The 18051-nt window shown below is 36.2% G+C and overlaps 2 protein-coding genes across 2 annotated transcripts; both read right to left on the bottom strand.

The window, feature by feature from the left end:
• Window positions 1-1027: 1027 nt before the first annotated feature.
• Window positions 1028-1960, bottom strand: LOC128103583 (olfactory receptor 8B3-like). Its single transcript, XM_052728103.1, has one exon. The coding sequence runs from the start codon at window positions 1958-1960 to the stop codon at window positions 1028-1030; it is 933 nt and encodes a 310-aa protein (XP_052584063.1).
• A 10069-nt stretch (window positions 1961-12029) lies between these two features.
• On the bottom strand, window positions 12030-18051 carry LOC128103579 (olfactory receptor 145-like). The gene is made up of 2 exons (XM_052728091.1): window positions 18038-18051; window positions 12030-12963 (listed from the first exon to the last, which is right to left on the bottom strand). The coding sequence occupies exons 1-2, from the start codon at window positions 18049-18051 to the stop codon at window positions 12030-12032; spliced, it is 948 nt and encodes a 315-aa protein (XP_052584051.1).

The raw sequence follows: 18051 nt of genomic DNA, 5'->3' as shown, positions 1-18051 counted from the left end.
ACCATCACAATCTAACAATGGGTATAATCAAGAAAAATAAATAATAAACAATAGCAAAGCTGTGGTAAAAATAACCCACCTGCCCTGCAGCAGAAAATGTAACTATGGAAATAATGAGAGATTACTCAAAAAATAAAAATGCACTACCACATAAATGGGTGTTAGATGTTTGAGGAATCAAGTTTAGTACACAATATAGTTAGAGATAGACTCATGATTATTATAGCACTATTCACAATAACACATTTTGGAACTGGCATAGGAATCTGTCAGTTGAGTTTCAACTACAACTCATTACATTAGCTCGTGGAGTTGTCCTCACACTCCTCCCAAAATAAAAATAGGTCCACATTTTCAATCATTCTCCAATCTGATGTTACATGACATTATTTAAGGATAAAAAAATTCTATCAAAGCTTTATAAAGAGTGGAGAGGAATTATAATCCTTAAAGCTCTATAATGCACATATATAAAAGACATACCTCATAAAATAGCTGGTTAATATTTATAAAATAAATATAACAGAAATTATTGACATAAAAACGTCAAGTGCATATCATTTACAGTTGCAATGTAGGGTGTATTTAATAGCCAGTTAATAAAAACATCTGGATCATGAATCATTTGCCTTTCAAAGGGACACTGTGATGTCCAAGAAAGGAAAAAAATAATCAAATTCACACTTCATTACATTGGCAAATGAGAGCCATCTTGCCACAGGATACATGGACAATGCAGAATTACTTTGTGTAACCATAGACAGATCTTTTCTTTTTTTTATACATCCCATAAAAAGAATGATAAAATGGGTTTAACTAATTACTGCTATTCTTATTTAAAATGGTGAGAGATTTTTCCCAATAATAAAAAATAAAATGAAATTTATAATGAAATCATCTGAGGGAACAAAAATATTCTAATATTCTACAAATGATCAGATTTAAAAAAATAGATAAAAAGGTGGCTTTGATTAAAGCCATAGAAATACTCATTGACAAAACTATACTGATAAACATTTTAATTTGGTCAAAGCCTCCTCCTGCTAAAGGTTTTTCTCAGGGCGACTTTAACATCCTTGTTTCTCAAGCTATAAATTAAGGGGTTCATCATGGGAACCACAATGGTATAAAAGACAGAAGATATTTTTCCCTGATCCATAGATCCAGGTGAGGAGGGTTGAAGATACATAAATGCACATGATCCAAAGAATAGAGAAACAGCAAGAATGTGGGAGCTGCATGTACTAAAGGCTTTGGCTATGCCTGCAGTGGATCTCATTTGAAGGATGTTAGAGAGGATGAAGCCATAAGAGGTAAAGATAATGACACTGGGCACAATGATATCTTTCCCACCTACAATAAGAATCTCTATTTCATTGATATAAGTGCTGGTGCAGGAGAGCTGCAGCAAAGGGAAAAGGTCACAGAAATAGTGGTTGATGGTGTTTCTGTCACAGAAAGTCAGTCTTAGGATGCATCCAGTGTGGATCATGGCACCAGAAAATCCCATTATGTATGAACCAAGCATAAGATAGGAACATACCTTGGGGGACATAGTAACATTGTACAAGAGTGGATTACAGATAGCCACATAACGATCATAGGCCATTGACGTCAGAACACAACATTCACAAATGGCAAAAAAACAGAAGAAATACAGCTGGGTCATGCATCCCATGTAGGAGATAACATTCTTCCTTACTAAGAAGTTCATTAGCATTTTGGGTGTAATCACAGAGGAATAGCAGAGGTCAATGCAGGACAAGTTTAAAAGGAAAAAGTACATGGGGGTATGAAGGTGAGAATTAAGCATAATTAAAATGATCAAAGCTGCATTCCCCAGTGCTGTGGTTGTATATATTAGCAGAAAGAGTAAGAATAGGGGCAACTGGAGATCAGGGTCATTTGTTAATCCCTGTAGAATGAATTCAGTCACCAAAGAACCATTTTCCAAACCCATTCTTCTTTAAGATAATCTGTAAACACAAAAGTATATAGTAACATTATAAGACCACAAAAAATTACTGCCGTAGCTTCTATTACATTTGTGAAGTACATGATGGGAATGCCTATATATCTGAGTTCACAGAAATTACTGTTCATGCTATCAGGATGTAGAATGGTATTTCCCCAATTAGAATATTAAAAGCTAAATAGAGTAGATTAATCACTAGAAATCTAAAAATCTGTGATCATTGCTGTCACTTGCTATCATGACTACTCATATATCCAAGTAAGAGGAGGCAGAACAAGTAGAGAATTCCAATTCCTCATCTCATCATGTTATCATTGCTTCAGCCCTAGGTGGATACATGGAGAACCTGTTGCAACCTAGAGCTAACCTCAACCAGATACAACTGTGGTGTCATCAGGACTACCAAGATTTTTTCAAAAACGAACTTATTTTAGATTTAGTCAGAGTCTAGGAATTATTATATTTTCATGCTTGCTACCAGAAAAAAATATTAATCTAAAAAGATTTGAGATGGTCCTCAAGATGAAACTTACTGATTGTGACATTGTAATACTTGTTTGTGTCCCCTGAAACTTTCAACATTTTGTACTGTCTTTTCAAGGACTCTCTTTTGGGAATTTCATTGAGTCTTAGAATTGCATAATATGAAATGAAAAGGCACTCATGAGATCCTTGGAATTCATTGTCAAGCTACTTCACAAGACTAAAGACAAAGACACTAAATGGAAATGCTGTCTTCTCTCCAGTTACATTCATGAAAAGAGATTATTCATGGCTGAGTCCATAGGATTAGAAATCAAGCAGTGCATGATAAATTGCAACATAATTCAAATGAGGAAAATAGTTAAGTCTATAGATACAATTTTCAGCAAGTTAAAATAATTAAGAATGGGTGTATGCTTAAATTTTCTACAAATAAAAGAACATTTTAGATTATAATTACCACTATCTCTATATACATTCAAAACTCAAACAGCAAGCCTATATAGGAAAAATACATGTTGAATAATCTCCATTTAAGAGAATTTTACAATTAATAAATGTTTCAAAGCAATTGTAAAATGTACCTTTATTGAGGAGGATCTTAAAAGTGTCATTGCAGGCAGTTATCTGCAGAGTTGAGAATGAAAACTCAGTTCAGATTGACTTTGTCAACCTGGATCACACTCAGGAAGTTCATTGTCAACATATTTAAAACATGGTAAAATTTGGGAAGAAGTTTCCAGCCACAAACATTCCAATTCCAGGTGCACAATAAAGCTTAAAGTGTGATTACTTAGAAATTTCTTTACAAAGTACCCGTGACCATGAGGGTGGGTTCTATAACTAAAGGGCATAGAATCTAGTGTGGCCTTTGGCCAAGATATAATATATGTATAACATCCTCCCTAACAATAGGTTCTATTAACTGAAAGAGAGAGAAGTCTGGGATAAACATTCTAGGGTATTGTGTGTGGTCTGCCTCTATAGCAAAAGGTAGATGAGTTCTGCCTCCACAAATAGCCAAAGGTCACCAAGTCATTGACAATATCCAACGACAGCCTATCAAAAAGAATACAACTATTTTATCTCCTCTACCGTGGAGAGGCTCCTGCATGTTTAACATTTCTATTTTTCCTAGTAATTTGTGATGCAAGAACCATCACACAATTTATCATTTATAGATGCTGGAGATATATCAATAAAGATGTTAAGGAAAAATGAGGATACCAGCATAAAGAAATTTCAACTTACCTCATCATGTAAGAAATGGTTTTATTTCATTCCTTTACGCTTGTTGTTTTATAGGGATGTGTCAATCTCTGGGGGTTTCAAAACTTCAATTCTAAAAGGACACAACACAAAATTAATTTTCATATACCCTGAAATCACCATTAATCTGTTATAATTTATCAAGTACCCCTTAATCATTTGAGGTGCTATCCTTTTATCACATCTACCACCAGATAAGACATCAGAAATTTTGCATACTTCACTAGCATGATATACTTGGCTATGACAAGGCAAAGGCTTTCTCAGTCTCTTCTCATAGGCACAGACACAGATATAAAAAGACATGAGGTGATGGTGTTTACATGCTAGACCAGGATGTGTCTTTTGTTCCTTAGAGACTTGGCATTTAAGAAATGCATGCACTTCTCTGTAGGGACTGTACTTCTGTGCTTGAGCCAACATTGAACCCCACCTCCCAATAACCTTAATATCTTAAGGGAAATCTATTGTGCAGCTTCCTTTTCTCATTGGTCCTTCATCCTTAATGGTGGCTTCCACAGATCCTATTCCCAATATTCCTTATTAATTAATCAATTTTTTTTTTACCATGGAATGCACCAAAGTATCTAAGGTACTATTATCTATCCTGAGAGTTCCCCAAATCACTTTACAAAAATAATTTATTATTGTTGTGTTTTGTCTTCAGTGCTCAAGATCAGAAAATCATTGATGCCAAGTGTGAGCTCTTCCATTGAGAAAAATCCATAGACACCCAACTCATGTTTAAAATTTTCCATCATCACCAGGTCATTTCAATACTTACTGAGAATATGTGCTTGAGTTTCCAGTTTAGTTCTTACATGTAGCACTTTATTGATGAGTTCAACAACATCTATACATACTTTACAAAAAGTATGGAACCAAGCTATTTAACTAATTTATGCATTTTCACATAACAGGCATTATAAAAAGATCACATCTTCAGTTGTGTTGTTGTGGTAATAAAAGAAAAAATCATGAAACTAGTTACAATAAATCCCTGCATAATGGAAAACAGTGAAATGTCAGCTATGAATATAAATTCTATTGGCTTTATGAAGGAGTCATTTCTTGATTTATTTATCATTCTTTTAAAATATCCTACGTCAAATCTAATTTTTCAACTCAAAGCAAAGATTAGCTTATTCCTTTTTCAGAGATTATTAGACATAGGAGGGTATCTTTGGAATGAGGTAGATTACAGATATTTATTGGAATATGCATGGATGCCTATTGGTGAATGAATAAATGAGTTGAAGTGGTATTTATGAACACATTGAGCTTATTAAACTTCAATAATAAAGAACACTGTGTAATTAATATATGTCACAGCAAAGACAAAGTCTGAATTGTTGCTGGAGTTAGGCATGGTGGTGTATGCCTATAACATCCTCACTTGGGAGGCTGAGATGAGAGGATGAGGAGTTCAAATTGTTTTTGGCTACCTAGCTTGAGGCCAATATAAGCTACATAATATCTTTTCTCAAAAAATTTTAAAAGATAAAAAAGACAACAATAAGAACAAGAGACATACTGATGCCACCAAAACTAGTTATCCACAAGTAAATACAGGGAATTATATCCTTACTTCCCATCCTGTATTTTAAAAAAACCAAGATGAATTGTATCAAAGATCTAAATTAAACACTTGAAAGCTTGAAGGTAATAGACAAACATGAGGGGGAAACTCCAAGACAGACAGATTCTAACAGGTATTTTTATTGTTTTGAAATCATAATTACATTGTAAACCTCTTTCCTTTCCTCTTTCTGAACCCATTCATAAACTTATCCATGTTTTCTTTCAAATTCAAGTTCTCCCTTTATATATAGGTCTTTAATTACATAGACAATGAAAATAAAAACTGACCAATAAGTTTGAATCAAATAAATGCTTCTCTATAGCAAGAGAAATACTTATAAAAAATAGGGGAGGTATGTTTGACAGCTTTCCTTCAACAGGAGATGAGTATTTGGAGTATATATGTCTTATATGTCAAATATGTCTTAGCCATTCTGACAGATGTACAGCCACTTTGGAAATCAGTATGGCCACTTCACAGATAATTGGGAATTAATTGACCTCAAGACCCAATGATACTACTCTTCAGCATATACCCAAGGGATGTTCAATCAAACCACAGAACACTTATCAACTATGTTCATATCAGCATTATTCATAATATCCAGAACCTGGAAACAACCTAGATGCCCCTCAACTGAAGAATGGATAAAGAAAATGTGATATATATATATATATATATATATATATATATATATATATATATAATGTAGTATTACTCAGGTGTAAAAAAACAATGACATCAAGAAATATGTAGGCAAGTGGATGGAACTAGAAAATATTATCCTTAATGAGGTAACCCAGACTCAGAAAGACAAACGTGAATACTCACTCATAAATGGATACTAGATGTAGAGCGAAGATTACAACCCACAGCTCCAGAGAAGATAGGAAACAAGGAGGACCCTAAGAGGAGTGCATGGATTGCCCTGGGGAGGAGAAATAGATGAGATCTCCATGAGTAAACTAGAGATGAGGGGAGGGCAATAGAAAGGAGGGGATGGGGTATGAGAACATAGGGGAACAGGATGGTGGAGCTGGGGGAGGAAAGGACTGGGAGAGCAATGAAAGAGATAACTGGATAGATGGAGACATTATGGGTTAAGGGAGAAACCTGGTGCTAGGAAAATTCCCAGGATTCCACAAGAATGACCCCAGATTAAACTACTAGCAATAGTGGAGAGGGTACTTAACTGGCCTATCCCAGTAATCAGATTGGTGAATAACTGTCATCATAGAGCCTTCATCCAGTAAATGATGGAAGCAGACGCAGAGATCCATAACCAAGCACCAGGCCGAGTTCCAGGAATCCAGTCAAAGATAGGGAAGAGGGGTTATATGAGCAATGGGGGTCAAGATCATGATGGGGAAATCTACAGAGACAACTGAACCAAGCTCATAAGAACTCACGGAATTTTTAAACTGACAACTGTGGAACCTACATGGGACCAGACTAAGCCCTCTGCATACGGGAGACAGTTGTGTAGCTTGATCTGTTTGAGGGACCCTGGCAGTGGGATCAGGATCTATCCATGGTGGATGAGTTGGCTTTTGGAACCCACTATCTATGGTGGGACACTTTGCTCAGCCTTGATGCAGAGGGGGGGAGGAACTTGATCCTTCCTCAATTGAATGTACCAGGCTTACCCTTTTGGAGGAGGGCATGGAGCATCGATGGGTGTGGAGAGGGAGGAGAGAGGAAGGAAGGATGAGAGGGGGATGGTTCATATGTAAAATGAATTAAAATTTTTTTAAATAAAAAAAGAAATCAACTATGTTAATCACCAAAAGAAGTGAAAATGGCTAACATAAACACACACACACACACACACACACACACACACACACACACACACACACACACACTTCAACACCTGTTTTCTTGAAATCCAAATCCAATCTACATGATCTTCCAATTCATCTAACTCCCAATAGATATCATCAAGAAAAATAAATAACAAACAACAGCAAGATTGTTATCAAACTAAAACATCTAAACTGCTGCAGGAAAGGTAACTATGGAAATTAGAACAGTGAACACTGAAAAAAAAATTTTTTAAAGTGTTACCACATTACTGGCTATTAAATAACTAAGGAAATCAGCCCTACCATATAACATTTATAGAGACACACCCATGATTGTTACAGCACTATTCACAATAATAAATTCTGGAATTAGCATAGGATTTCATCAATGGGTAAAATGCAAAATGCTAAAATGCAATATATATGAATGATGGAGGATTATTTAGCTAAAAGAATAAAGACATCATCTCTTTACAGGAAAATGCATGGTAGCAGATATAAGCAAGAAACAGAAGAAAAGATACTGAATGTTTTGTATCATATGTGGGATAAAAAGATACCAAGGGGCCAGGGATGTACTGAAAACAATGAGGAGGAAGCTATGAGGATATTTAAAGGAGGTACTGTTAACAAACTGCTAAACATGAGTTCATTCAGCTGTTACAATGAAACATTTTCCTGTATAATTAGCTTACATTAATGTTAAGATTTAAAGATTACAAGTTCACTTAAACATCTAAAATAAAAGGTTTAAGATAGCAAAGTAGATTTTCAAAGAAGATGACTATTTTTGGAAAGTACCTGCAGGGTGTGTGTGTGTGTATACGCTTATGTTGCCTTTTGTGCTTCTTCAAAAAAAATAATTCTTCCTATTCTCATGTGGTCTTCATTTACCATGGTCTCCTATTCCTTGTTCTCCCAATCTGTTGTTGATCCAGCTGGGATCTCCCGCTCCCCCAAGCTCTCTTTCCCTCGACCCTCGCCCTTCATTACCCCCACTCATGTCCAGGCTGTTCATGTAGATCTCATTCCATTTCTCCGTCATTGGGTAATCCCCGTGTCTTTCTTGGGGTCCTGTTTTCCAGGTAGCCTCCCTGGTGAGGTGAGTAGCAGTCCAGTCATCCTTGTTCCACATCTAGTATCCTTCTATGAGTGAGTACATACCATGTTTGTCTTTCTGAGTCTGGGTTACCTCACTCAGGATGATTTTTTCTCGATCCATCCATTTGTCTGCAAACATCATGATGTCATTGTTTTTCTCTGCTGAGTAGTATTCCATTGTGTATATGTGCCACATTTTGTTTATCCATTCTTCAGTTGAGAGGCCCACGGAAATCCACAAAGATACCCCCACAACAGACGGCTGGCAATAATCGAGATACAGCCCGAACTGACCTACTCTGGTGATGGGGTGGCCAAACACCCTAATTGTCGTGCTAGAAACCCCATCCAACTACTGAGGGATCTGGATGCAGAGATCCATGGCTAGGCCCGGGGGATCTCTGGGAGTCCAATTAACGAGAATGAGGCGGGTTTATATGAGCGAGAATTGTTGAGACCAAGGTTGGATAAAGCACAGGGACAAATAGTCAAACGAATGGAAACACATGAACTATGAACCAATGGCTGAGGAGCCCCCAACTGGATCAGGCCCTCTGAATGGGTGAGACAGTTGATTGGCTTGATCTGTTTGGGAGGCATCCAGGCAGTGGGACCGGGTCCTGTGCTCATTGCATGAGTTGGCTGTTTGAAACCTGGGGCTTATACAGGGTCGCTTGGCTTGGCCTGGGAGGAGGGGACTGGACCTACCTGGACTGAGTCTACCAGGTTGATCTCAGTCCTCGGGGGAGGCTTTGCCCTGGAGGACTTGGGACTGGGGGGTGGCCTGGGGGAAAGGTGAGGGGGGCGGGAGGGGGAAAAACAAGGGAATCCGTGGCTAATATGTAGAACTGAATTGTATTGCAAAATAAAAATAAAAAAAATATTTTAAGCTAAGAACAAATTTTTCAAGCTTGTATAATAAAACTCAACGTATAGAAATAAAATATATTTGAAGCATAAAAAATAATTCTATCTTATCTAATTCACTGATAGTAACTAAAAGAATAATGAAATTTACATGGAATAGCAATACCCTAAAAAGTTTACCAGCAACACTCTGCAGTGCTTAGAACATGTCGCATATAAACTTGCTGTGTTCTCAGGGAAGCAGTACCTTAGTCAATTCAGGAAACCATGTTAGCCAAAGAAACCATATGTACAGGAAAATCCAAAGACTTTCCCAAGCACACTGAGCTCTTCTATGAGAAGAAAACATTTTGAATAAAATCACAAGAATCTGTGCCCAGAAGAAATGCCTCAGTGGTTAAGAGCTCTTGATGCTCCCACAGAGAATTAGGGTTCCATTCCTAGTACCCACATCATGATTCACCACTATCTGTAACTCCAGTTTCAGGGCATCTGACATCCTCTCTGACCTCTGAAGACAATTCATGAAAGTGACACACATGCCTACATGTAAATAAAACTCTCATACACATGAAAAAAATGAATAAGTCTTTTTTAAAATTTTATGTAAGAGATTTTCTAGTTGTTTTAAAGTGCAAAAATTTGATATATTGAGTCATCAGAAGGTCAAATGGTCACTTCAAAGTATGAGGAAATTCAAAACATCTAAAATCAAACAACCAAGCAAAAAATTTACTTTGAACAAACATCCAAACACTTAAAATTGATTGAGCTGTAGACAAAAAAACTAAAATAAAAGTTGTTTATATCATTAAAGTTATCATATAACATAAGCAAATTGTCACTTGATATCAGATTATGAATTTTCTGGTAAAATATTTGGCCATTTCTCTCAGATGAAAATATTATTGTTGCATTGCTAGGGGAAGTATTTTGTCATAGTTTATTTTGTATTAAACAGTACTTTCAGATTATTCTTGTCTCTCATCTTAGTCAGGAGTTTCCAATTTCTTAAATTCCACATACTGTTATGCCCAGATCATGACCTCAAAAAGACCATTGAAGGCCGTGGATGTCCAGATTGCAACAACAAGGTTTATTCTATAGATAAAAGTCTAGACAGGGAATTCGTTCCTACACCCAATACAGTGAGGCAGGGAGGAGTTACTCTTTCTTTGTGAGACTAGCTATTTAAAGGCAAAAACCACAAGTCCTTCAGGGAGGTTGGGGGGAGGGGGAAGGATTTTGCACGGGTGCAACTCGGATTGGTTTATTTTTATTTTTGAAGATCTCTGTTCTCTTTCAATTGGGTGAGGGTATGTAACCTTTGAATTTACTGATTGGGGTTTACAATTATCATTTTGGGGGCAGTCCAGGACAAGTCCCAGGCTTTGTCCTTGAGCTGCCATGGGGGCTGGCTGGCCTAGCATGTACTGACTGTGGGAGATGGCTCAGTGGTCTAGGCTCTGTCCTTGACTCATGCACATAACTCTAAGTTGGTGAGGGGTGTCAGACAGTAAACATCTGGCTGAACAGTCAGAGTACGTGCAGAAAGGGAGCTATTGCAAGGACTATGTCTTTTGTTCATGGCCCTTCCAGAAACTGCTTGCTCAAGTCTCAGGAAACTGAAATTGAGGCTTGATCTCTGAGAGAAGACTGAGCAGCCTGTTATGGCATCTGCTTGGTCCTTTCAATACCACTAATACATAAGACCCATCAAAGACAAGGGTGATTTAGATGTATATAAGCAGTATTGATCTGTATGTTTTTTCTTTATAATTTCATTTATTTGTGAACATTATTTGCATTTCATTTAGGTCTGGTAAAATTTTATTGAGCTTCTTTTATTTGAAATTACCTTTTATCTCCATTCTTGAAGACTATTTTGCTAGATTTACATTTAGGAGAGAGCAGGTTGAGGGAAGATTAGGGAGAAGGAGGAGGAGGGAAGAGAGGAGAACCTGTGGTTGGTATGTAAAAATGAATAAAAAAATTCTTAAAAGAAAATATTAAAACTAGAAGATGATGGACTACCATTAAAGCAGTCATTATACTTTTCCTCCTTTTTTGTAACTTTCTTCATATTAAATAGTATTAGTCAGTATGGCAATCATAAAATTTCCATATTCCTAAATATTTCTAGGACCTTCTATAAAAGAGAAGAGAGAAGAAGATGACATGCCATTCGCCCATGCTTTTACTTTGCAAATTTCTTCCTTCCTTGAGTTTCAACTATGAATCATTGTTCTAACTCCTGAGGTTGCACTAGCTCTATTCCCAAAATAAAAATGAGTCCACATTTTCACTCATTCTCCATGTGCTGGGAGACTATATTCATCAGGGATTAGAAGTTCTGCCAAAGCTTTATGAAGAGTGGAGGGAAAGTGCACTCACTAAGGCTCTGTGCTGTATGTACATAATTCTTAGATTCCTCATAAATTCTTCAGTTTTATCTTCAAAAAGTAAATATAACACACCTAACACAAGGAAGTCAAATTCATATTACTTGCAGCTACAATGTATGTTGTATTGAATAGCCAGTTGATTAAAACACGTGGATCATGAAGCACTGAGATTTCCAAGGGACACAGTGATGCCAAAAAAAAAAGGGTAAAACACAATCTGATTCACATTTTATTACATAGACAAAGGAGAGCCATCTTGCCAGAGAATACATGGACAATGCGATATTACTTCATATGACCACTGACAGATCATTTGTTATTTTTAAGATACGTTCCATAATGATAAATGGATTTAATTACTTACTACTACCTTAGCTAAAATGCTGAAAGAAGAGTTTTCTAATTATATAAAAATCAAAGGAAATTTATATTAAACAAAATATTCCAATATCCTACCAATGATCAGATTAAAAATGTGTTTTGGTTAATGACACAGAAATTCTTAATAACATAGGTACAGGGATGAACATATTAATTTTTGATCAAAACAACCTCCTGATAAAGGTTTTTCTCAGGGCAACTTTAACATCTTTGTTCCTCAAGCTATAGATTAAGGGGTTCATCATAGGAACCAATATGGTATAAAAAATGGAAGACCTTTTTCCCTGATCCATAGACCCAACTGAGGAGGGTTGAAGATACATAAATGCACCCGAACCAAAGAACAGAGAAACAGCAATTATGTGGGAGCTGCAGGTGCTAAAGGCTTTAGATCTGCCCTCAGTGGATCTCATTTGAAAAATGATAGAGAGGATGAATCCATAAGAGGTAAAGATAATAACACTGGGCACAATGATATCTATCCCACCTACAATAATAATCTCTATCTCATTGGCAAAAGTGTTGGTGCAAGAGAGCTGCAACAAAGGAAGCAGATCACAGAAATAGTGGTTGATGGTGTTTCTGTCACAAAAGGTCAATCTAAGCATCCATCCAGTGTGGATCATGGCACCAGAAAATCCCATTATGTATGAACCAAGCATAAGATAGGAACACATCTTGGGAGACATAGCAGTGTTATACAAGAGTGGGTTACAGATAGCCACATAACGGTCATAGGCCATTGAAGTCAGAACACAGCATTCACTAACAGCAAAAAAACAGAAGAAATATAACTGGATCATACATCCCACGTAGGAGATAACATTCTTCCTTACTAAGAAGTTCATCAGCATTTTGGGTGTAATAACAGAGGAATAACAGAGATCAATGAAGGACAAGTTTAAAAGGAAAAAGTACATGGGGGTATGAAGGTGAGAATTCAGCACAATTAAAGTTATCAAAGCTGCATTCCCCAGTGCTGTGGTTGTATATATTAGCAGAAAGAGTAAGAACAGGGGTAACTGGAGATCAGGGTCATTTGTCAATCCCTGTAGAATAAATTCAGTCACCAAAGAACCATTTTCCAGACCCATTCTTCTTTAAGATAATCTGTAAACACATAAAAAACATTGTGACGTTATAGACCACAAAAAAATTACTGCCACAGCTTCTATCACACTTGTGAAGTATCTGGTGGAAATGCCTTATGTCTACCTATTTAAGTTCATGGAATTTTCTATCAACATGTAGAGTGATATTTTCCTAGGTTCGTTCGTAAAGCTAAATGGAATAAAGTCAATGACCCACAGTCTAAAATGCCATGACCACTGCTGTCATTTGAAAGCAGGACTGCTTAGATGTCCAAATAAGAGGTGGAAGGACAAGTAGGGGTTCCTAATCCCTCATATTCATCTTGCCATTGTTTCAGCCCTGGGCAGATACATGGAAAACCTGTGACAATCTGGAGTTACCCCATCCAAATACAACTGTGGTGGCATCAGGACCACCTACATTGTTTCAAATATAAACTTTAGATTTTCCAGAGTTTAGGATAGTTAGACCTGTGCTTGCTATGGGAAAGCATTAATCTAGAAGGATTTGAGAGATGTCCTTCAATAAATATGTAACTTACTGAATGTAACACTGTATCCCTTTTCTCTACTGAACCTCTCAACACTCCATGCTGCCCTTTCCAGAATATTCTCCTAGGAATTTCATTTTATTCTTAGAATTACATAATATAATATGAAAGGAATCTCATGAGGTTCTTGTACTTTGATGTGAAGCTACTTCACAAGGCAAATGCCCAAGACACTGAAGGGAAACAGTGCATTACCTTTTGTATGTGTGCAATATAAAACAGTTACATTTATCAACAGAGGGTAGAGGATTCAGGGCTGGGGCCCATAGGATTAGAAATCAAGTTCCGCTGGCTAAATCACAAAATGATTCAAATGAGAATCATAGTTAAGTCTGGATAGCTAATTTCAACAAATTATCAAAGTTAAAAATGATGTGTGCTTTGATTTTCTAACAAAAAATTTAAATAATCACTACCTGTGCACACATTCCTATGTAGGACGAAGACATGAGTTAACTCCATTTTGGAGAACTTTACAACTAAAAAATGGGTCAAAATAGTTAATCATCTTTGTCATTTTAGATATTGTATCTAAACATGTTAAAGAAAAACCAAAACACCAGCATAAAGAAATTTCAACTTACCTCATCATGTAAGAAATGGTTTTATTTCATTCCTTTGCCCTTTCTGTGTGACAGGGCTCTATAAATCTCTGAGGGTTTCAATCCTTTGTTTCTAAGAGGACACAACACAAAGTTATTTTTCATATACCTTGAAATCTCCATTAATTTGTCTTAATTTATCAAATACCCCTTAATCATTTAAAGTGGTATCTTCTTTTTATCACACTTACCACCAGATGAGACACCAGAAATTTTGCATACTTCACTAGCATTATATACTTGGTTATGAACAAGGTAGAGGCTTTCTCGTTCTCCTCTCTGGGCACAGAAACAGATATAAAAAAGACATGAGGTGATGGTGTTCACATGCTAGACCAGGATGTGTCTTTTGTTCCTTAGAGACTTGGCATTTAAGAAATGCATACACTTCTCTGTAGGGACTGTACTTCTGTGCTTGAGCCAACATTGAACCCCACCTCCCAATAACCTTTATATCTTAAGGGAAATCTATTGTGCAGCTTCCTTTTCTCATTGTTCCTCCACCCTTAATGGTATCTTCCACAGATTCTATTCCCAGTATTCCTCATTATCTTATTATTTTTTTAACCATGGAGTGCACTAAAATATCTAAGATATTATTTATCCTGAGAGTTCCCCAAATCACTTTACAAAAATAATTTATTGTTGCTGTGTTTTGTCCTCAGTGCCTAAGATCAATTTCAGGAGGTCCTTGATACCAAGCATGAGTTCTTCTATTGAGCAGCATCCCTAGACCTCCCAAGTCATGTTTAAATATTACATCATTGCTAAGTCATTTCAATACTTACATGACATTTCTGCTTTACTTTCCAGTTTTGTTCTTACACTGTAGCACTTTAGAGATGAGTACAACAATATCCAAACACATTTTAGAAAAAATATGGAATGCAGGAAGTTACTGATACAAGCTATTTAAATAATTGATGCATTTTCATAAAATAAGAATTATAAAAAGATCATGTCTTCAATTGTATCATTGTAGCTATTAAGTAGAAAAAAATTCATAAAAACTAGTTACAATAAATCATAGTGAAATGTCAGCTGTGAATATAAATTCTATTGGCTTCATGAAGGAGTCATTTCTAATTTATTTATCATTAGTATAAAATATCCTATGTCAAATGTATTTCTCATCTCAAAGCAAAAGTTAGCTTATTCATTTCCCAGAGATTATTAGACATAGGAGGGTTTATTTGAAGTAGCTTAGACTACAACTACTTATCAAAGTGGGATTAGTTATTAGGGAATGAATATGTTATGCATATTTTAACACCTGTGAGTTGCCAAATATATTGTCCAGTTTCATTCTGTCACTCTCCATTCTTACTTTGCTTTACTTATTCATTCATTTATTTATTTATTTTTGTTCCCAAAGCAAGTGTGGTCAAATATCAGTACTAGTAGATCAGTTTATGGGCTTCCATGTATTTTTAATTGTATAATATACTGAGTCAAACTTATTAAAGATTGTGTATTCCTCTGTGGTAGACTACAAATGAAACAGTGGGAAGTCTGAACCAGGAAGATTACAAGTTAAAATGTCTTTGAACTATTCAGCAAGCTTCAGGAAAATCCTTGGGTGCAATCAAGTTCTTGTCTCAAAAAACATAAAGACAGAAAAGAAAAAAAAAACACACACAAGAAAACAGGAATTGAACCAAAAGTTTAAATTAAATTAGGAATTGCAAATTTGCCCTTGTTCTTATAAAAATAAGACATAAGGCTTTGTGGACAATGATGAGTGTTTTATTATTTTAAAATTTCTTTTAGAGAATAATAATTTTATGTAAATTCTAATAAAATTTATTTGTGGAGCCTAAAAGTACAGGTCAGTGGTACAGGTCTTGGCTAGCATACACGAGGCTCTGTGTATTTGTCCATCACTGACAATAACAAAAAAGATGGCCACCTATATGAAACTCACAGGTGCTGATGTAGTCCCTATGCAAAATCAAGGTGACTTTAATAAGAAAAATCATCTTTTTCTAAAGTAGAACATACATATAACATTCAATTTTTTAAAAAAATAACATTTAATATATGGCAAAGCTCAAAGACATTGACATATCTATGACAAGAGAGGACATAAATCCTCTTAATGAATGCCAATGAACTATAAGAATTAATGTTCAAAATGTAAATGAAATTTGGAAAGTATCATGAACAAAATGAGTTTGACAGACAAACTGAAACAAACAAATAAAATAACAACAACAATCCAAAACATTAAGAGAAACCAGATAGCAGATTAGAAGCACACAAGCCTTTTGAGAATCTAAGCAGCCTGGAATTATGGCTTGATAGTGAGGCAGGTGTCTAAGTGGTCTTTTTAAAAAGAGAGTCTTTGATGCTTAGGTTTGAAGTTTGGCAAAACCAGAGACTTGGTCTAGCTGTTAGCCTAAGTCTCTGTTTTGTAAGAAATGGCTAGTCTAGCCTGATTCATGGGAATTCAGAGTCTGAAACAACAACCAGGGAGCCTGCATGGGACTGACCTCCTGCATATATATGACAGTTGTGAAGCTTGCTCTATTTGTGTGACTCCTGGCAATGGAAGCATGGCTGTCCCGGGTCTTTTTGCTGGTTCTTGAGAACCTATTTCTCATGCTGGATTGCCTTGCAAGCCTGAATAGAGGGGGAGGTTCTTGGGCTTATGGCAGCTTGATATGTCATGTTTTGCTGATGCCCACAGAGGAATGTCCCTTTCTGAGTGAACACAGAAGAAGGGTGGATTGAGAGGTTGGATGGAGGGGAGATGGGGGAGAGGGTGGAAGGGAAGGAGGGAGGGGAGACAGTGTTTGGGAAGTAAAATAAATCAATTAATTTAAAAAAAATAACCAGAGACTTAGAAAGTCTTTGATTCTGGTCATTAAAACAGAGGATGTGAAACAGTACATTATCACTGACCCCAAGTTTTTCTGGCAGTGAGGTGGACGGGAGGGTTATTAGAAAGGGGAAATGTGGTTGGTGTCACTAGGGAAAATGGACAGGGAAACATGCAAAATAAAAATGCTGACTGAACTTAACTAATTTGGGAGCTGTATTTTAGACTACTACTTGAGAAGAAGTACTCTGCCTTTCTCATTATGAAAGCCTGCTTTAACAAGGAGCCATTGTGTGAAAGATGTGCCTAAGGTACCTGCTTTGAGAAACAAGTATATTATAGACTTTTCTTACTTTTGGAATTTACAGAAAACGTTACTAAACCATTTTGATAGCATCTACTTTGTGGTCAAATATGGCTCTGGCAGATTTTAACTGAATAAAGATCATGAAGAATCTGTAAAAATGTGGTTGATGTCACTAGGGAAAATGGACAAGAAAACATGCAAAATAAAAATGCTGACTGAACTTAACTAATTTGGAAGCTGTATTTCAGGCTACTACTTGAGAAGAAGTACTCTGCCTTTCTCATTATGAAAGCCTGCTTTAACAAGGAGCCATTGTGTGAAAGATGTGCCTAAGGTACCTGCTTTGAGAAACAAGTATATTATAGACTTTTCTTACTTTTGGAATTTACAGAAAAAGTTACTAAACCATTTTGATGGCATCTACCTTGTGGTCAAGTGTGGCTCTGGCAGATTTTAACTGAATAAAGATCAGGAAGAATCTGTAAAATGAGACTGGTTTCAGAAGCAGGTTATCCTCAGAGCAAGATTCTATATGGATAAGCCAACCAATGAGCTCTGAGTTCAGTTGAGCAACCTTGACTCAATAAAAAAAAGCAAAGAAAGATGACAGCAATGAAGATATCAGACATTAATTCAAACTTCCACATACAAATGTACATGTGTACATGTGCAATCACATACACATACACTATACATACACACATATAATGCCCATGTAATTTTAATTGGCATTGAAAGTTTAAGTCATGATAAATTCTTCTGGTGAAATAGATTTCTGTAAAATATTTTCTTTAAGCCTCATAGAAATCAT

The sequence above is a fragment of the Peromyscus californicus genome, unplaced genomic scaffold (assembly GCF_007827085.1).
Source record: "Peromyscus californicus insignis strain IS unplaced genomic scaffold, ASM782708v3 Scaffold_11__1_contigs__length_118956290, whole genome shotgun sequence".
NCBI lineage: Eukaryota > Metazoa > Chordata > Mammalia > Rodentia > Cricetidae > Peromyscus > Peromyscus californicus.
This window is presented reverse-complemented; position numbering and strand designations above follow the sequence as displayed.

Bases quoted from the DNA above. Each gene is read 5' to 3' on its own strand.
- LOC128103583 (XM_052728103.1), bottom strand. From the start codon at position 1,960: ATGGGTTTGGAAAATGGTTCTTTGGTGACTGAATTCATTCTACAGGGA.